We start from the raw sequence: 21,877 nt of genomic DNA, 5'->3' as shown, positions 1-21,877 counted from the left end.
ATTGATCAAAACAACTTATTTAGCAAATAACATATTTACATTTACAATTTAATGTGGTCACTTTTCATAATGACTTAATGTTTTATTTCCTAATTAATATTGATATTATTCTTTGTGTCTGATAAAGGGTCTTACATTGTAAACAAGACTTATGTTTGGGATCCAGAAGTGTCACATTTGATTTGCTGCTGAACATGGACAGAACAATGGCGTGCCCAGTTTAAATATACAGAAATTATTTAATTAATGTGTCAAAGGTAACATATTATATAGTACAATGCCAACTAATAACACTATTTAAATGTACTACAGCACTGGAGGCTTGTTTGAACTAATCTAACAGAGTTGAGAAAGGATCTATTTCAGAGAAAGGATCTTTTTCAGAGAAAGGATCTATTTCAAATAAGTAATGGGAAATTCTAACCATACGTTTGTCATCGAAACAAAAAGTAAAACAAGTGAAAGAAACGTAATAATTTGGCAATATGGGCAATACTGTATATTGCAACATAAATTAAGGTGTGGCACATTTGTCACACAAATGTAACAAATGTCCTGTGCTCATGAATTTACAGACAAGCCAGCAATATAATGTAATGTCTAATCGTATTGCAAGTCCTTATAATATAACAATTCTAAGAAATGTAAAAATGACAGTGTTTAGCACATTCAGGAGCAATCGTACAAACCATCATCCATTGACATGTTATGTGATAGCGTCTCTTAAATGTTTATTTTTGCAGGGGGGGAAATAGTTACAATCACACGGATGCATTATTTCAAGGTCCTCGCAAATGTAATATATATTTTTTTATAAAATACTATTTAAACCATTTTGGGAAGTTAATGCATACGAATCCAGTTCAATCCGTTTGCAAAATGTCCGCTTGCACCTGAACGCATCATAGTTCCTTTCCGTTGAAAGCATCTGGCCAATCAAAACGTGTCTCTACTGTCACGTGATAAACCGACTGGTAATTTACGAATGACTTGAGAGTTGCTGATTGTGGGCTACTTTCCGATGTACAGTGACTCAAAGCGCACAACTTTCTGCCGCTGTTGGAGTTTGTTTTTTCTAACGGAAATGCTCGTCGGTTTTCACAGACTTTATGAAGTTACATTTTGTTCGGATACCGTGGCCATTATGTCAGTAAAATGCAGAGCAGGTGAGTTAAAGTAGCGCTTTTTTGTATGCCTGTGCCAGCAAAGCAGTTTATGTCCAGGGTCGACAGCATCACTTTTTCATTGCAAACTGTCCGGAAAAAGAAATGTCGGTTTCGTGTTGCTGTCGAGTTCTGTAATTAATACCCGAGATGTTGATTATTTTTGTTAATTTAAATCTTTGTTTTCTCTATTTTCCTTTTATTACGGTTGTGTTGCATTGCTGTTATGTATTGACCGTATAACGTTATTTTAAAAACAAGCTAGCAACAGTGAAACAGTGCTTAAAGTTGTACCGTTAGCCTAGCTGTAAGTAATTTTAAGAAGTAAATCATATTGTGAAAGCAAATAACAAAATGACCTTACATATGTTGTGCTTGCTGCAACGTTAAACACTAAACTTTGTGTAACTCTCATAGTTTTTATTTATGTGAAACTCACATAATTAAATGTAAGTAGGGTTAAGTGATTATCTGTCTGTTACAGGACACATGTATTGGCTCTTTATTAGATGTGTACATTTTTTACTTTGCTTATCAAGGGTTACTGTCTATACAGACTTTTAATAATTGTCTTATACAGTAGAATAGATTAACACATTTGGAAAAGTAACTCCCACTCACAAAGACACACCATCTTAACCCATCGTTGTCTGTGTTTCAGCCATCCAAGGACCAGGGCAGCGTGTTAAGTTCAGGGGCTAGCTGGCCTGCTGTACCCCCTTTAAAGGGTGGCTGCTGGGATGCTACGGAAGAGCAGCAGTGGTGCTGGTGCTGGTGGAAATAACCAAACCCAGGGTCTACCAAGACATCTATCCAAGCCCCACACAGTATCTCTGTCTGCAGGATCCACCAAGACCTGGGATATGGGCCGCAGCTCCAAGAACCCCAACCCTCTGAGCAGCATGGGGCTCACCTCCCATCTGGTGGGGGCTCCAGGAGTGGATCCAGAGTATGTCATGCATCTGGTGAATGATGTACGGGGCTTCGCTGATGTGCTGCTCAACCTAAAAGAGGCTTTCCAGTGTAAAGGTGAGTTCATGGGGAGCTGGAATGCAGAGGTGTTTGTGCAGGAGCTGCGGGGGTCAGGGGGGGGGGAAGTGGAAAAACCATACAAGTCACAGTTGAAGACAGTAAATCCACCATTGGATACTTGTTACCCAAATCAATGTTGCATGTTTGTTGTAAGCTATGGGTTATACAGATGTAGCACTCCAGATAGGACTCCACCCAGCAGATCCCAGTGGCTGGGGGTGTTGCCAACATTGCTAAGAGGGCGTTGCCAAATTGTATACGGATAACAGTATGTTACCTTTTGTGTCACTTTTCTCTCGCCTACTTCTACTTAAGTTGGGATTTCTTGCAAATCCTACAAAGACTTCCTTTCAACTAACCCCAGATAGTGTGGGAAATTTGTGGCATTAAGTGAGCAGTTGAGACAATATTCATGGAGCATGATAAGCGCAAGTAACTTGAGTAAGTCCTTAACTTTGATAAGAGGCTGTGGAGGCCTGTGGAGCACATATCTGTTCTATGATGGATTTTTTCTTGTGTACTTGCTGACCATATATCTAGAAAGGAGCCAAGGATGATGCAGATAGCTCGAATTCTCTAAAAGAAAATTCCATTGTAGATAAACTTGGATTGTATTGACAAGTTGCCAGTTGTTCACATGTATCACAGTTGCTTAACGCACCAACAACTTTTTTGGAACAGTGAACTTTTCTCTTTGACTCAGGCAGTATATCACAAACACTGTCTTCGTCTTCTGTGCTGCGAACACCCACAGAACATAGTTGCAGTCATGGCACCGTAAAGGATTAAGAGTTCAGGAAAGCTCTGTGCGTTTTTCTGATATAACCGATAGAAAACCACAGCTCAAAGTTTGCCACCATGACACCCAGCCAGAACCACCTGAAGTGTTGGTGTATCGTGTGATAACAGCCTCACCGCTAACATGCCGGAGCACTTGCAGGGTTGTTAGCCTCTTAACAGCTACACAAACCCACAAAGTGCTTCACATACGCACAAGCAGTAGCAGACACCGGAGCGGACATAGATTACGAAAGTTTTCTGTTTTTCTCACTTGGGTTCGATGGCTTTGCTCTTGTTTGCACACACACACAAACACTCCACCCACACACATGCTCACATAGTGTTTAACAAGGCTTCCTACTACATACACTAAAAGTAACTTACTGTATGTCATGTATTACTTTTAATTATCAGTTCATTTGTGGATTATTTTATTCAATTACTTTATAAATGTGTTAAATTAAAGGAATCTGGAAGAAAGTGACATTTTCAAGTTTTTGTATCTACTTGACAATTAATCAACTAATAATGTAAGCACTTATTTTATTAGTTTGTTCATTTTATAATAGCAATGAATTAAATCAAACCATTGCTTAAAGTCTTGAGATTATGTGTTTGTGTCTTCACTGTTGTTTCATTGATAGAGGATTTTTCTTCTGTGTAGTCAATAATTTGAGACTTCCACTATTCCACTACTGCTACTGCTACTGCTGCTGCTGTTGGGTTAAAAGGCACACTCTCACACACACTCTCCCATGCTGGGGTCCAGCTGCAGGTTTGGGAGTGGGAGTGAGTTGTTTAGCCATTCCTCTGGCGGGAGGAGTGAGGCCTCTGTGAGGACGCCTTGGCTTGCGTCGTGCTGAGTGTTGCTCTGAGCCATCGCGAAAACATTTGGGATATTTGCCTCTCCGTTAACAGCAGCTCTTATTGAGCAGGAGATGGAGTCATACAACACGACCCTATCATTTAATTCAGCTATTTGTCGTTTGGATTAGTGGTTTATTTACACTGACACAAGTAGCTTCGTATTATATTCCTATAATGTGGTTTGCTGTCAAAGTAAAAATGGAGATGTTTTTATTAGTAAGTCTGGTGGAAGATGGTCACAGTTGTTTTAAATATACACTGACATCTGACTTGGAATGCTACACACAGTAAACCAAAACGGAATCAACCACCTTAAAAGCTAGCAAGCACAAACACATGAATCATCCCTGAGCTGAAATGTGATTTAGAGACTGACAATGTTGAGTATTTATGATCATACATTCTTGTTGTCCCATACGTTGAACATCCTGAACATTGTTTTAAGTCTGGCTCCTGTTGGCTGGCCCTGGAGCAATCCAGGCAGTCGTCTTAAAGGCAGACAATAATTATCACCTTTGAATGCTTTTATCTTTGCCACAGTAGTTTTTTTTTATGACCAGGTCGACATTTGTATTCAATGTATCCTTCATTTAGACAGGAAGGTACCTTTGAGGTTATGTTTTTCAAAAGGGTTCTGAGGAAATATTTAAATAACCTCATAGTCAGTAAATGTTAACTTGGAAGTCCCTATGCTCCAAATCATGATGATTGGATCGTAGACACCTTTCCCAGTGTGCGATGACTATATCTATAAATAGATTGTATAATGTCTTGTTGTTTTTGTGTAAGGGATCCGAGAGGTTACACAGCTGGAAAAAGCAACAGAAGGTACAGTACAGAACTCTGAATGTCCAAATTGACCAATCAGAATCAACTATGCAATAGGCCATGCAGTAATTCTAACTTAAAAGTGATTTTTAGAGTGAAAATAATTCAACTGAAATGAACATGCATGAAAAAACAATCTTCTTTGTTGAATTGTATTAAATAAGTAATACAAAAAAGAATGGCAACTACAATGAGGTGTATAGGAAATGTATATTTCTTTAAATAAAAAGCTGACATTTCCCACAACTAACCTATAAGTATTAATAGGGGTGTAATCTATATTTTCGTTAAAAATGTATCGCTAAGTTAAGTCAGGGTTACTCTCTGCCTCTAGCGTTATCATTGTTTGATTAGCAGCATATGTTAGCTTTTAGCTTGAAAAGATAAACAGTGTAACAGCAACAGGTCTCCATGTGATAGAGAGCTGGAGAGGTCAGCGAGGCGCATGCCAACTCTCATGTTATTCTTTTCATATTTGGAAAGCTCTGTCACTGGAGTACTGTGTGAAAAGACACGATGCTTTATTTTGCTGAAAGGCCTGTCTGTTTGGTCAGGTCTGTATCTCCCTCAGCGTGCGCTAATAGCTCCTCACACAGAGAGGGAGTTTAGCTTGGAAGATGCTTGTTATTCCTCTCAGGACACCCGCCACTTTTTAAGCTGGAGGCGCATGTTTGGTTGACGGAAACCCGCAGGGGAACTGCATCGGTCACCGTAAGCTCCAGTTAACTCTACCCAGCTCGTTCACACCCGCGACTTCACACTTATTGATTCCCCAGGGTTAGATTGTGGTGTCGATTTACACGTTCTCTCATAACCGGACACTCACAGCGCTCGAGAGAATTGTTTCCTAACAATGGTCAAAGAATGTAACCTAAGAAAAGAATGTGAGGCTGAGCTGTACCAGTTTTGCCTGAGTGGGTGACCCCTGTCCCAGAGGTGACCTTTGTCCACTCGCACGTTCCAACACACACCATTAGTGAACCTTAACCTCTTACCGATCTGCATCACACTCAACATTTCATTCAATAACATGTCCGTTGACCCAAAATGGTGAATTACAATATCATTTTGATAACAGTCTCAACAGCCTAGCGCAAATCATAATCCTCTCTTGAAATTAGTTCAGAAAGAATAACATTTTCCAATTCCCTCAAAAATCTGCTTCTTAAATGAAAGAAAACACATAATGGTGCCTTCAACCACTCAGTACATTCTTGTATTATCAGTAAGCCATTGTTGTTAATAGTGAAGTCAAACTTCAAGACTTTTATCTTGAAATAACGTCATTCCATATCTTACATTCCCTTGATGCCGACATTACAAGTACTTCAAGTGTTTAAAGAGCATTTAAGAGGCGATATAATAAAAAAGAAATGCAATTAATGCCACAATGCTTTCTTCTTTCGGAAATGATTATTTTAGTCCTTATTGCTCTGCAGAAGACAGCTTGGTTAATGGTTTTAATCAGGATGAAAAGGGAGTCCTCCACACAGCCGAGCTGCTGTCCCCCTCCCATCCCCCCACTCTCCTGCATACTCTGCATTCCTGTAGAACAAATGTTCACTTGTAGCTATAGAGCCTCCAATAGACTAATGCTAGGTGTGAGGCAGATAGCTATAACAACTCTGCTCAAAATAATTCAGCCTTGATTTGGGGTCATAAATACAACTCAGCAGAGGCAATTTAGTCGAGGCTGTCTTTTATTTTGTGAAAAGAGGACATTTGGGAAATATCTCAAGGGAGCAATTAGAGTTCTTGAAACATTTAAAAAACGGTCTATATATTTCTATGAGTATATTTAGTGGCTGAATGGTTCCTTTGGGAAACTCAACCTGTGTGTGACAGTTATCTGATCATCACAGGACAAACAAAGAATGTGATCTTTTACTTTATCAACTATAACAGGGGGGTCAAACTCAAATACACAGTGGGCCAACATTTCAAAATGGGTACTAGTCGAGGGCCGGACTGGTTCAATGTTCATTGCAAAACGTATTGAAATGAACTTCTTGCACATATTAAACCTGGAACTAACAAAGCTTCAATTATTGCCTATAAAAACAACATTAAACGTTAAATAATCAGTTGCATTCATTTCTTATGGCTCTATCTGCAGCTTTTCCAGAGTCATTTCTTATGAGTACGTTTCTCCACAGGCCAACAACAGCTTCAGAAAACAATTTCCCTCAAAGAACAAAACAAACATGCCCTGTTGTCGTGAGAGAGAAAGTGCAGAAGGAAACATCCATTAAACTCAGTTTGCTGCTGTGATGCTAGTTCAAGCAGATACTTGGCATCTCATCTTGGGTGCAAGGTCATCAATGTTTGGGTTCAGGCTCTGAGCGGAGGAGACCCTCAGGATGGAGTGAAGGTGTGCGTGCAATATACCGGCGGGCTAGATCTCAGAGTAATTCAAAATTATCCTGCGGGCCGAAATTAAATCCACCAAGGGCCTGATTTGGCCCCCGGGCCTCGAGTTTGACACATGAACTATAAGGAGGAGTCATTTTACAAAATGCTACTGTTGCACATGCACTAAGCAAAAGCCCGGTTTCTTCATCTTTTGACATCCTTGTTGTGCTTTCATTTGACCTGACCACACAGGAAGGACACGTGTACATTTCACTCAAACACCTCCTTTTGTACAAATGAGCTAAACCGAGACAGCATGCGGTTTGTCTTCTTTATCGAGACAAAACACTTTAGGAATGTTTGTTGAAAAATGTGCGGTGGAAGTAATGCACAGTGTGCAGGCCAACGGGCTGGGCCGGATGAGGTTTTCACTTGAAATGCCTTTTGTTGCAACAGATAGCCATCACGGTTATGTATGAAATTATAATTCCCTTTTACAGTTTCTTTGCTCAGGAGAGTTTGGGTTACCTATTTGAGCCTTTCAGCCTCAGGTGAAAAGAAAAACAAAGGTGCCTCACACTTTACAGTTCACTTCAGGGGAAGGCAAACAACTCGCAGCATAGTTTCAGAGCATGTGGTTGAAAGCGTATTTACCTCCGATAAACAGGAAAACGTTTCTGCACACGGTGTAGGGCTATGTGAGGAGAGGTATTACATGTTCTAAGGAGGAACATGTATAGCTGACTCACAAGCCTTTCTTTTTTCAACCCTTGGTGTCACCGTGACACTGATACGATCTGGCTGTTCTCCAGTTAAACTGCATTGTTCTGTGTTTCACAGTACCAGTCTGTATATGTGTTGTTGTCAGAAGGACTGTTTTAGAGCCCTGCGCCGAATGATAAAATGTTCAGAAAGGGTTTGTTAAAATATGTAGCGAGGTAAACAAGTCCCTGTGAGATACAAACGTTGTTTATCCAGGGACTTGTTCTTCTTTCTGCTCAAAAAGGGGATGTAGTAATATGATAACAAAAACATGCTTTTGTTTTGGGGTTTAAAATACAGCTGTCTTGACAAAAAACTATCGCCAAGTTGTTGTGATAATCAATTCATCATTAAAGTACATTCTCATGCACAATGGCAGAAAAGCCTGTTATGGAGATGTTCTGCTTTAATTAGTTTTAAATCATATTGAACTAAATATGTTTTTGTCTTTGAGACACTGGACAGTTTTAGGATATGTTATGCACTAAACAATTAATTCATTAAACGCAGTGCTATTTAGAGATGATAAATATGCATGTCATTTATTAGGCTTATTATAGTTAATACAGGCATTATATTCCTTCCATCCTTTTCTAGAAGAATGAGGCACATTTACAAGACGTAACAGCACCACAAATATCTCCCCCGCCTCACACAAGTGCCCCTGCGCCGGCTGAAGTGGACACTTGCGGCTGGTGCCTTCAATTGAGAGAAAAGCCGAATTCTAGCACATAATAGTTTAATGGCCCGCTGCTCTTAGGGGAAAGAAAGGAGAGATTTGTTGGGCAGTAACTTTCCCCTGTGATGCTGAAGGATGTTTTTGTGCAAGCTTGTGGTCCGGGTGTGTTCCCCGGGGTGGGATTTACGGTTATGGGCTCTGGATGTTTGTGTAGGAGATTGGTCATGGCGAGGGGTGGATTGGCCAGCGAGCTCCTGCTAGCAGGGGGACGTCACTGCTGGCCATTGGGTCGACCCGCTGAAATGTATACAGATACGAGATGGGGCTGGTGGTGCTGTCTGTGTTTTCGAGTCAAACCAAAAACAGATAATGTTATGCTTACTCAGGTGTGAATTACAACAACACGCTGTCCCAACAGATTCTTACATCCCTCGTTTCACACGTCTGACAGAATGACTCATTTCTGTTACCTAATATTGTAGTGACCCATACTGTAGTAGGTTACGTCGTTCCTTCAGGCAAATGGAAATCTACTCGTAAAACTTCTCAAGGTGAAGTCATCTCCGGATGAAAACAATTGGCTAATAATCAAAGCTTTTATTTGTTATTACAACATAACAGTTTAAACGGAAAAAACATTTTTCAGGAACTAAATGCTGATATTTATTTGTACTTCATATAATACGATATTTTATTAAATACAAACAAATAAATAAAATGTTTTAGGAATATTTTTGTGTGTCAGACAGAGCAAAGAATTTAAATCTCACCTTGATTGTTTTATTGTCAAAATAACAGACAGATTAATCATTTGCGGCCTTCATTACTGCGATCACCATTTGTAAAACAAGAAGACAATTATTTTGCTATGGTTTAAAACTATTGTTTGCACTGAATTCTTGTGTAAAACCAGTTTGTTCTTGTTTCCTTTACTGCTTTGTCTCACCTCCTTGTGTACCGAAGCCCTGTGAAAGACAGTGTGTAGATACAAGAATGCACCCTTGTCATGCACCTGCCGCAAAGTCCCCCAAACATGTGATGAAGTGTCAGAGAATTAGTGTGAAGCCCGGACCTCACAGAGTGCAGCCCACTAATAGGCTGAGAGCAGGTAGCTGTTTATGGAGTGCCTGCTGTTTACTGTCTGTGTGATGTCTGGGGCCCCCGCTCCGTCACCAAACAAGGCATGGGAAAAGCCAGAGAGGCACCCAGCAATGCTGCGTTTGTTTGGACAGCGGGGGAAACTAGTGTTTGGAGATAGTTTCCTGACCAAACAACTCCACCTGTCGCAGATCAGGTTGCAGCTCTGCAATGCAAGCAGAGTGTGTTACAGTGGGGATGTAATAGCTGACCTTGTGATTCAAGAGACGAGCTTATTTGACTCAGGTGTCTCAGATTCAGGTTTTCTCCACGTATTGCCAAGTAGGTTCACATAAACAAGCAGAGGTGGGACAAGTACTCAGAACTTGTACTTAAGTACTTGAGAAGCACCAGAGTGTAGGAATACTCTGTTACAAGTCCTGTATCCAAAATCTTACTCGAGTAACAGTAGGAAAGTACCAAAAGTAAAAGTACTCATTATGCAGATTGGCCCATTCAAGAGTAATATATAATTTGTTTTGATTATAGTTTTTAATTAGTTAAAGTTGGAGCTAATTTTAATTATTGTGTATACTGTAGGAGGTTGGGCTCGAGCTTAAGGACGTCCCGTCGTCCCGGGGCCGAAAACAATTGTGTCGGGGAGGACAACAAATAATTTTGGGACGAGAGTTAAAATAAAAATACCCTACTAATTCTACTACAAACGACGATGAAAATGAAGACGACTGCACGTTTTGTGTAGCACACAGTTATTAAACCTCCTTGTCAACATAAACACACAAAACATTTAGCAACCCGTGAAATACACACACACACACACGTAGCTACAGCTGTGCCGCTGGCTGTGCCCGCAAATTCCTGGCCCGCAAATTCGCGGGTCTAGCTATGTACTGAGTGTGTGTGTATTTTGCGGGTTGAGAGATGTTCAATGTCATCCCGTGGAGGAATTCTGAAATGTTTTACCGTTAATCACAAAAACGCACAGCTCCATTGGTAGGGGAGCTTTTAGGGTGATGACTGAGTCCCCACGGAGAACAATGTGTCACCGTTCTGGAATGAGGTAGACTGATACACTTCTAAAAGAAAACCTGAAAATCCTCTGCTGCTGCTGCGGGCGTAAATCCGTCACCCTCACAGGAAGGGTCCTGATGGAGAAACGGGGTCTCCCTGGTCTTTCGGTAAAACCCTGCGGCTGTTTCCCAAGCAGCGCTGTGTCACCACCAGCAGAGCTGCTCAGGCTTGTTTCGTGTCGGGGGGGGGGGGGATCGCGTGTCCAGACAGGCCAGTTGATTGCCCGTTGTTATCAGTGGGGGGAGCGAGGGCTGTAACCTCTGTCAGGCCACCTGAAGATTTGGATTAGATTCTCTGCTCCAGACACACAATGAGCTTTGTCCGACACAATGGGACCCCCATGCACACAACAATATAGGGCAGACATTCATTTAAAAGGTAAATGTTTGAGTGTAAAGTTGAGTCACCTCTCTTAAAGCGATACTCCTAAACAACGCAATATGTTACACGAGTGTTTGCAACAGATTGGCAGCAGCGGAGTGGATTGTTCTGGATGGGTGGTTTGAGAAGTTTCTCTTGACCTTTATATCCCTTTTTTCTGTGGACACTGGTCACCGGTAGAATCCATTGTAACCAAATGACTTGAAGCTTACTTTAATACCTATGGGGGCTGAATATTGGGTGGTCCATCCCTTTCGTGAACCTTGGGAATGATAGAAGTTACTCGCATGTATAGGCTACTTAATAGTTGGTAACTTTTGGAGACGTATGAATGCGACACGTGGATACACTTTCTGTTTTTTTTGGTTCTGCTTTTTTATACGGGCTTTTTATGCCATTGATTTCCATTTGTTTACATACAGAGCAACACGTTCTTGATTTAAAGACCTTCAGAATCAAAAATGTTTCTAACGTGTAGAGACTAGACTGCATATGTTGTACGGTTAGTTTCTGGTAACATGGTCTTGTTGTAGTTAAGTCATATAACAGTGGTACAAATCTTAAACGAAAGACGGTAAATATAGAGAGCTTTCAACTACTAGATGGGTGACTTATTTAAAAGTGTTACATACTGTTAGAGGTTAACCCCCGTATCATTATTGTATTTTTAACACTCAGCTGTCAGGAGTTGTGTATCAAAATAGGAACTAGAAGCATGACTGCTATTGTTGTCAGGCACATGCGAAAGACTGTTGCAACATCCCAGGTTAAAGGCTGTTATTGAGCTGAAACAACAGAAAAAAGACAACTTTAATTATTTAATTCCTATTTCTCCAAGCAAAATGCCAATTATTGAATGTTTCCACGGTCTTAAATTCAAATATGAACTGCTTTTCATCCGTTTTTTTGTCTACGTTTTTGTACCTTTTCGTGTTATTGTCGTGTTTTAGTAGCTGGCAGTCAGTAACCTTCACAAACTATTTTTACCGTGGATATATTTTCCTAAAAGGGAGGGCGGTGTTGATCTCGCAGAGAATAAATGAAGCAGGCCGAGCGTGAAGCGTGGCTGGGACGCCGGCTCATCCCACCACGGTAAAGAAAGACGAGCCTTGAGCTGCGTTGGCGGTGGCGGGGGGTCCTCCTTCAAACAATATAACCCGGCTCTGTGCCTCAGTGCTGTTATCTCTACCAAAACAATGGCACGGCCCCCCACAATTGCCTCCAAATTCCCAGTGCGCTTTTTGATGCCATTGTTGTGACAAAAGCACTCGCCACTGATTTTGACCAGCTTTCTCTCAGCTGTCTCACGCTGCACTGAGCAAAGATCCTCTCACACAATTCAAAGGGCAACAATGGTGGTGAGCTGTCACACATCGTTTGACCTTGTTTTGATAACTTTATTCCCCGTTTTGATTGCTAGATACAGTTCTTTTGTTTGAATGTTTAATCTGGGTTTTTAGGGTGAAGAATGAACAATGTAGTTTAATTGCTCAGACTGGGCTGACCTACTCGTGTACAATAGGGAGGTTAAGCGATGAAGACCCTTTCATTTAAAAAAAGTCATCTATATGTTAAACCTCGTGTAATAGGTTATTTATCACCTTTGAATACAACTTTTTAAATCTTACAAAGTTATATTGTACTGTATATGTTTTTGGGTATAGTATTGACATAGTTTCCTTTGTCTCTAATCTGAATCCTAATTCAAGTTTAGCAACCACCATTTTGTCATGATACATTTATATTCTCCTTCATAAAACTGCAGTAAAGTGCAGTTCATACAATTTCATGATCAATTTCTCTTAAAAACCGTATTCTTTATTGACTCCCTTATCGATTCCTTCAAATATGTTGGTTTGTAAAAGAGTAATACTGGCTTATTAGCAAATGGGCGACCTGAGATGCTTTGCAAGTTGTTGCTAGAGTCGATGCATGATTGATTTCTTTGAGTAGCTCTGCTCTCATTAAGGTGGTCTTCGTTCACTCATGCACACGGTCATATATCATCAATTGAAATAGCTGGCTGCTATTGGTTTGTTTGTGCCACTCTGGTGCTTTAGCTCAGCACAGAGGAGATTGTTTGACAGCAGGCAGTAGGTGACAGTACACACAGAAGATACAGCCAATACCAAAGCAAGAAACAAATGCCCTGGATGGCTTTGTTCCAATCCAGCAGATGGGCTCAGGACGTCCTTCTGTCTTTGTTGCCACAACATCACGGCTATTGTCCTTTCCTCACAATGTGAATCCCCTTCACTTCTCTAAAGAACAGATTAGTCTAATTAAACCCTTCTTGTTTTAGAGGAAAGGGAAATGGGTGATCCTAACCGACGTAACTGCTCCATATCAGCACTTTTTAGTCATTCTAAGTGGACATTCTCAGGTGTGTGTGGACCTCATTAGGGACGGTTCTCTTATGGTAATGGGAGAACCACACATGTCTTTGATCAGAAAATCTTCAAACGCCACTGAGCTAGGGATAAGAGGAAGGAGAGGGGGCTTAATGAAGGACCATTGTCAGTGTCGGTAGGGAGGGGAACCTCAAAGTGTGTGTTGCAGGGTCAGGGACCTCTCGCCTTGGGGCAGGAAGGCAGGTGAGCCCCTCCCCCCTCTATTACCGGACGCAGTTCCTCTAATCCTGGGGGGTGGGGAGCTAGAGACGGGGGTCGCTTAGCTTCTAATCAGCGAGATAGACCCTTGTGTTGCTCTTGTGTCCTTTAATCTGTGTATATTTGGAGAGTATCCTCAACTCTTCTATGTGTTATGTTCCCATTGTCAAAGTCTCTTCTCGCTTGGCGTTTATATTCATGTCTATGGCTTCTGTCGTTCTTGTGACATAGTGTCACAGATGGCGAGGGTTTATGTCTCCTTTGCGGATTATGTCTCTTCTACCATGTTTTACACCAGCCAATGGAGTTAGTGTTCTTAAATAAGAGAGGAGTCAAACGGGCAACACACACACTCTCATTCTCACGCCCTCTGTGATTCCTTTTAACGTTGCAATAAATTCAGTCTCATCTCGTGCTGCTGCTGCCTGGTGGGGTGGCCTTGATAAAAAAAACAGATGACTTTTCTGTTTCCAGACGGAGTCCCTGCTACTTTGAAAACACTGAGTTAGACATGAACTCACCTTTTGTCTTGGTGCCAACTGGCAGAGCAACAGCTGATTAGCCTTTATCAGAGCAGGAGACCGACTCATCAAGTGTCAAGATTTACTGATTTTCTTTTGGCTTTAACCCAAAGAGCTAAATTATCTGTAAAACACTGGTTTGAAAAGTGGGTTTGCTTTGCGGTCTGAATTCTCTGGAGAAATCTATACAGCGGATTAGGGCTGCTCAATTATTCGTATTTTAATCGCAATTACGATTATGGCTTGCAACGATTACGAAAAGAACGTAATAGAAATAAAACTATTATTTCTTTATTATTATTATTTTTTTAAATAAATTAATTTTTTTATTGGTTTTTCCGTTGAATTCTACTTAAAGTTCAGGGTAATCAACTGTTAAAAACATACTGTTCACATTTCTTTTCTCCAATAAATTGATGTTTTCAAAGTAAATGGATACTCGTTTTTAATAATCGTGATATCAATTATTGACCCAAATAATCGAGATTATGCTTTTTGCCATAATGGAGCATCCCTACAGAGGATCTGTAAAGTCGTGAATAAGAGCAATGAGCCGTTGTGTTCATCAGTAAAGTGGAACCTCTGTGTGAACTATTCATATCTTAAACTGCACTGTAACCTTTTATTCATGTACTTTTTATCCATGTATTTTTTCTTTGAATGACTGTTTTTAAATGCCTTTGTCTGAATGTCTTTTATTTTTGTAAAGCACCTTGAATTGCCTTGTGTTGAAAGCTGCTATATAAATAAACTTGACACATAAATACAGATAAGTGTATAATGCTCCTCACCGTAATGTGTGGTTCTACAGGAAAAGCATGCCTTTCATAGCAAAAGGACTTAGAACGTGGAAAAGTGATGGATGCATTTTGTACATTCTGTTCCTCAAGTGTCATCTTCTGAAACCGCTAGAAATATGCAATATCTTCCTCAACTTTTTTTTCCTCCGCTCACACTGTCAGCAGATTGCTGCAGAAAAGTATGCCTGCATAACAGCTACCATATGTGCCACTTCAGTCAACTCTTTCAAACGTTATTTCTTCATGCTAATTTAGTACGAGTGCCCTTTTTATTGGAGTGTGTTGTACAAACTGCGTCACAGACACCGCACCAAAGTTGTGTTTTTTCTATTGCAGAAGCTGTAAAAAGTTTAACAAATAAACACAAGACCTCAAAGACTTTGAAAGAGAGAGAAGCACAGATACAATAGGTGGCTTTGTAGTTGACTGGGACGCGTCTAAAGTACAAGTTTGAGTTCACTCGTGACCACAAAAACAGAGAAAGCACGTCATCGTTTCTGAGTATTCATCAACTCCACCTGAGATTCTCATAACCGTGACATTGGTCCACCTGTTTACATAGAAACATCCCTCTTCCGCTGTACAAGGTGTCACTCGCCGCCTGGAGGAAGCAGAAAGAAGTTGCATCACTGCACTTTTATGCCGCAACAACTGCCTTAGTCGCTGCCTCTCAACAAGAACCGTCTTCTAGGTCTCATCTGGGGTCGCATCCATGCACGCAAATAAAACACAACACGTTTGACTTGAGGGAAATCATCTGGATCAACGTTTTAAAATAACAACATATTTGCCAAGTAATACGTGCAGCCAAGACAAAAGCAATGCATGGAATTCTGTTCACACTCACCTCCTGTGACTCAAAACGTAGTGGGATGGTGGTTTTGACTAATAGATGAAAATGTTTGATTGAAAACGGCGTGGTAGTTGGGTTTCGAAGGTCGTCACGTATTGGTTGCCCTTACTACCTTTAAACCGGCATTGTCTCTTTTATCCCCAGAGAGTCTAGAAGGTCTTCAGGAGGTGGTGCAGGAACGTTTGGCAGAGTTACTTCGCGTCCTCAAGACCGTCATCAGCAAACACCAGACCCTCAACTCGGTGGATATCCTCGGAGCGGCTGGCACGGTCATCGCCAAGGTCAAAGGTCAGTGAAAGTCACTTGCATGCACACAGACATACAGGTAAAAACAATCAAATGGTGCTGCAATATTTGACTGATTGTTGTATTACTGGTTCAGTCATGCAGACTAGTGGGAAGTACCCTGCGGTTATATTTTAGTGATCTTAGTTAGACTTGGCTTGGAGTTTTGTTTCTGAAAGGGCGCAGTATGAGAAGAGAATACTCCTTCAGCAACAGCTCTGTTTCCTGTCTCTCGAATGAACACAAACAAAAAGGAATCTCAACTCACGAGTTCACTCTGCTAGAAATGTGATCCTCTGCAAGGGTTTTTCTTCACTTGACTTGCACACAAGAATCTCTACAGCGGAGTCGACTGTAATTTGCATTCCATATTTCAGCGACCGCCGGGCCCCTTTGGCAGGCGGCTTGTCGGTCCAGCGCATCCACGCGTCTTCATTCTTTTCCCCGCTTCGTGAGGTGTGAGAGTGTCTGACAACGCACCTGTCTCATCTCTATATCCGAGTTATGAACTACTCCTCAAAAATGCTTAAAGATATCTGTCTGCATCTGCGGTTCATTGACGAGTGCTTTGACAATGTGTAGAATGCCGAAAGGAAACACAAGAGATCCAGTGTCAGATGAGGCAGAGTGTGTTTGAGACTAACTTTAATAACAAGACGCGTTTCAAACACCTTTATTGCACATGTTTGAAGACCAATGTTTCTACGAAGGCCAGTGAAACACCTATGGTAAACAAAATCTACAAGACTTGTAAGAAATATTGCTTAACCAATTCAATATGGGAAATCAGTGTCAGCACTCAAACTGAGTTAAGTTATTTGGTATCCAATATTTGTGTCTTGAAGGAAATTTAGTTTTTCAATATTCATTTAGTTGCTACATTCTTCCCTGATGCTCGCGTCTAGATGTCTACCATATATTTGGTCTTGGCAAGGTTTGAAAATGTAGGATTACTATATAGCCATGGCCATCCTTGATCTCATCATAACGCTCATGAAAATGATTACAATGAGTTCAGTGCAGCGAGACAATAAGGATCTCAAATCAAATCTTTAAATATTTTATTAAGAGGAAAAAACAGTTTTTGCTGCTCCCTAAATAAAAGCATATTATGACATATTCAAGGTTTTACAAAATGTGCGGGTATAACCAAGGTATTTATTATACTGTATGCTCAAATCTCACAAAAACATGCATAAATAAAACACCCTTAAACTGATAATAATGCTGCTACTGTAGATTAAGGCCGTGCAGTTTGCGCTTTTTTCCTATTTTACAAGAAAAGCCATTTAGTCTTGCCTTAAATTCAGTAGCTGCATATGTTGTTGACAAGTGGGAATGTGCCTGTCCACAAGGGGGTGTCTTACATCAACACACACCCTGGTTGGACTGTCCCTAATGGCCAGTGGGTAACACAATGCTGCCACAGTCACCGGGCCAGAGGAGGACTGAAAAGGAGAGGCTGAGAGAGGAATGAATCGGCGAGACATCAGAGATGAGGACTCAAAGGTTTGGATGATAACAGGCCTTGTGCGTCTCAGTGTCTTCAGAGTGTGTCGCCTCTTCACTCATGTTGCTCTTTGATGCTCAAAACACCTGGGGCATTTCGGCAGCTGCCAGAATCTACTGGGGAAATCCCCCTCCCTTCCCATCCAAACATATGGTTGTCGAACCAGTTTTAAATATATATACATGTAGTGTTGTTTATGTCTTCTCTACATTAAATACATGATCTGTTCACAGACTCATTGAATCAAACTAGACCTGGACAAGTTTGTAGCCACATTGTGACAGTGCCCTTTTCCCCCTCCTCCTTCTGAAAAACTACAGGGAACTGCAATAAAAGTGTCAACTTCCTCAACATATTGAAATTCTTTCCCTGCTCTCTGTCCCCCTTTGTCTAGGGAAGAGGCTTGAAGCACATTTGTTTACTAAAAGTCCAAGCTAACTTCTATGTCAAAGGCAGGCAGTGTGTTTGTCACTATGCACATGCAGTTTACTCATAATAAAAACGATTTCTCCTTGCATGTACATTTTCTTTTAATTTGTCCTCACTTATGAATCTATAATGTTTCAGTGTGTTTGTAACGGCTAATAGCACACCGGTGAAATTAAGCTACGTCAAGGTAGGATTATCAGATATAAAGACAATGCTCTTAACTCATCAAAGACATTTTTCAGGCACTAATGGTCCCAGTTACGGCTCTACCGTGAGAAGACAATGGCCCCTGTACTCGAATGATGCAGTTTCCATATTTCAATCTTGACAAGGGGGGCAGAGCTCTGGAATCATTGTTATGAGACGCACAGGATGTCCTGAGGAAGAAGTCAGTGCAGAGTTGTACGCTAGCATTCAGGGCCAGAGAGGTTCACTGCAGGGAGGCTTGCACATCGGCTTCTCCCCTCTTCTGGTGTCTTGGAGAATCTCCCTGGATTGTAAGGGTTGCCTCCCCATCCCAGGATGCCATGACCCTTAAATACTTGGTCATAGGTTGGATATTTACAACCACCCACCCACCACTGACATGGATGGAATTTGCTCTAATGAAGAGAAAATGGAAGCACAAAAGCTAGAAATCCGACTGGAAACTTTCTAGAGTTTTTTTTTACTCCCAGTTACTAGAAAAAAGGTGCAAGGTGACAGAGAGAAGGTAAGAGTTGTCACAGTTGTATATAGTGTTACATGTCACAGATCTCAGGCTGTGTGAGTGTTTCCTGTTGCGGCCAGGCAGGAAGTACTCGGCTTAGTCGGATTTCACTGTCTCTTCTCCCTCTGATTTCTTTCTGCTAACTCGCTGCGTAAACTGTTCTCCGACAATGAAAACTCTGCAAACCTTCTCAGGCTTATGGTTCTAAAACAAGTGGACGCCTGACTGTCAATAGATCTTACATTTAAGAACGAGTGCAATTCTATTACCATTTCTGTGCATGATCATCGTGGAAGATGGCATATGGGATTATAACACATTTGAACAAAGGAAGGGAACTTTTGGGATTGTTTTTTTTAATATTTCTTGAATATCCGTCTTTGAAGATTCTTGAAGCTTTTGAAAAGCAGGTATTTCCGATGTGGTCGAAAGACATGGACTGTATAGGTCGATGTCCTATGACAACTTCTGCTCTAATACTTGTGGTTTTAAGCTGTTTTCACAGTGCTTCCTTTGAAACTCTTGACCCTTTGTAACCACTCGGGGGTTAAACTCTTTGTCCGCTGTGGAGGAGAATGTCAAAACATACTTTAAAAAAACGTAAGCCCTTGCAGAGGCGATAACCTCTCCAGACACAAGCCACTCGGATAAAAAAGGTCTCTATTAATTAGGATTGCAAGAATAAAACCAACAACTGCTTTGAGAGGAATTGCATGCATTCATCTGCATTTAATACAATGTTAGTTGTGTTAATACATTTGTTGAAGGATTGAACATGAGCTGGTTTGTAACACAGTTTAATTTTGGCTGATGTTATTGTGTGTTTTATCACCCTCCACAGGCATTAACTTCAAGGAAGTGAACCCAGAAAACACACAGGCTATATTTGGCGAGATACACACATCCATTGACACTTTGGCATTCACTTTCGGCAATGTGTGAGTACAATGTTTGTGTAGCTTTTCAACACCACTAGACTTTTATTACTTTTTTGTGTAAGAAAAACAGGGCTGACTTCAGCCAACCTCTTTTGTCAAAGTTTGTCACAGCATACTTCACAGTAGCATTTCTGGAAACCCTTTACTGCTGAATACATTGCAATTCTCCCCCAATCAAACAGCTCTTTTGACATATATCTACACATCTTCCCTTCAGAGTTTCTGACTTCCTTATGGGAGATGTGGACGGCGGCTCAGGGTTGGGGACCCCCCAGACCAGGAGAAGCAGGGTGAGACACCTTCTTTCTCTCCCAGTTTTCACACCAGTTTATTTTTTAAAGCTTTGTTTTTAAACATTACAGTTTTCAAAGGGGTGCAGCATTTAAAGTGACAATTGCACCACGCCTCCATTTAATTAAAAAAAAAAAAAAAAAAAAAAGCCTCAAAGACTTGCTTTCTGTACTTAATTGGGGTGTTGAACACCCAGCTGCTTGTGATGTCTTACTTTGATTGTATGTCTGCTATTCCCTTCTTATAATCTGAAATGTCTCTTTCACAGTCTTTTGACAATCTCTCTTTGGATCCTGAGGGATATTTGTCAGAGAAAAATGACCTTGTGGGTAAGTGTTATTCACATTCCGTCATTTACCTCTGAGCAACGTGGGTGTAGAATGAAATAAATGAAACCTGAAAAGTAGTGATTATTAATGGCTGCTTTAAAAAGCATTTAATGGTCGCTTTGTAGACCGGGGCCGCCCTGAGTGTCAGATGGTGAGTTAGCTGAGTGATTTAGGCGCTGGACTCTTGAATGCCTGAGGTAGACCCACCCTAAGCCTCTGCTTCCACCCCTGTTATTTCTGCTGCTTTTTTCATACTAGCTGCTCGTTTTCCCCTCTCCGGCCACATATCTCACATTCCTTGCCTGTTTAGGAGTATTTCCGTGTGGGATGGGAAACACATGGGGTTTGTGTTGAATCAGACGGTGGATGCCTGGGAGAGGTGCATCACAGTGTAACCAGTAGAAAGAAAATAATGCTATTTGAAAAGATGCCCGGCACTTTTACATCCTCCTACACGGTTACCTTTAACCTGAATATGTTTTTCCATTTACCTCCCACACACGTCTGTTGGGGGTAGTAGAACTGAGACACGGCAATTTTCTTGATACCATGTGTTTTGATTCTCTCTACTGACTCTCTAGTTCCAGAGGTGCCGCTTTCACGAGAGGAAGAAGTTGACTTGACCCTGCTGAATAATGACAGCGGCGTGGAGTCTGCTCTACTCTACGCCAAGGCCTGGTCCAGGTACATCAAAGACCTCCTGGCCTGGATGGAGAAACGGCTGGCCATGGGTGAGACATCAACCGTGGAGCTCTGGATTGCAAAACAGAGGGTTACTGCATCAGGAGAATATACTAGATATGTTTGGAAAACGCAATAACTCCTAAACAGTAAAGATGTACACCCATCTTGTGTTGCAGTACAGTTTAAAAAGACTATCTGTAAATTGTGTTTGACCCAGGAATGAAACAGCGTTTTTAAAATGTACCCCTGAGTCATTATAAGCCTTTTTGCTTTTAATTGAGTTCAGCAGGGGCAGAACAGTTTGTGAGATTTCACAGCCATTTAGTCATGGCAATTTATTTTACACTCTGAGCAGAAAACATTTGTTAATGTTTGTTCCATTGAAACTATTCAGTACTTTTCATTTTGTTTAATTTAGGATATGTAAAGAATTTTACATGCCCACATTATAATGTCCGTCTTCCGCAAACAACTTCATCTCCACCTGTTGCACTTGTCATTTCAACGTTAAAAACAATAAAACGGCATGAATTGCTTCGTCGCATTCATCTAGATCCTCTGTCTCGAGCCAGTTAACTAGCGGGCCTTCTAGAATACCCTGGAGCCGAGGGGAACTCTGAAAGAATACGCCCATTGGCTACAAATCAATATATGATTGGTTGATCAAACTGTCAGTCCAAACGTACGCTCTCATTCAGTGCAACGGCCATGGCATTCTATCAAGGATGTAGAATACCTTGTTGAAGGATATTCTACCCAGAGACCCAGAACAAGATCTGATTGGTTGCTTTCTTTTCTAACACAAAACCACTGAAATGCGTAGTGCATGGTCGGAGAAGGACAAACAAATCAACGTAACACTGTAATATTACAGATCATCAACACGGATACGATTCTCATTTATTC

At 41.1% G+C, this 21,877-nt stretch overlaps 1 protein-coding gene across 1 annotated transcript in view; it reads left to right on the top strand.

Annotated features, from left to right (window-relative positions):
- Positions 1 to 977: 977 nt before the first annotated feature.
- Positions 978 to 21,877, top strand: part of LOC117542140 (rho GTPase-activating protein 29-like) — a 32,631-nt gene continuing 11,731 nt past the window's right edge. Inside the window, 8 exon segments of the mRNA XM_034209606.1 lie at positions 978 to 1,166; positions 1,825 to 2,192; positions 4,632 to 4,670; positions 15,941 to 16,084; positions 19,571 to 19,667; positions 19,885 to 19,957; positions 20,227 to 20,287; positions 20,869 to 21,018. Coding sequence (XP_034065497.1) covers positions 1,904 to 2,192; positions 4,632 to 4,670; positions 15,941 to 16,084; positions 19,571 to 19,667; positions 19,885 to 19,957; positions 20,227 to 20,287; positions 20,869 to 21,018 — 853 coding nt within the window. The 5' untranslated portion in view covers positions 978 to 1,166; positions 1,825 to 1,903.

Source organism: Gymnodraco acuticeps, unplaced genomic scaffold, assembly GCF_902827175.1.
Source record: "Gymnodraco acuticeps unplaced genomic scaffold, fGymAcu1.1, whole genome shotgun sequence".
NCBI classification, from domain to species: Eukaryota; Metazoa; Chordata; class Actinopteri; order Perciformes; family Bathydraconidae; genus Gymnodraco; species Gymnodraco acuticeps.
Note: the sequence above shows the minus strand (reverse complement) of the source record. Positions and strands in the feature narration are given on the sequence as shown.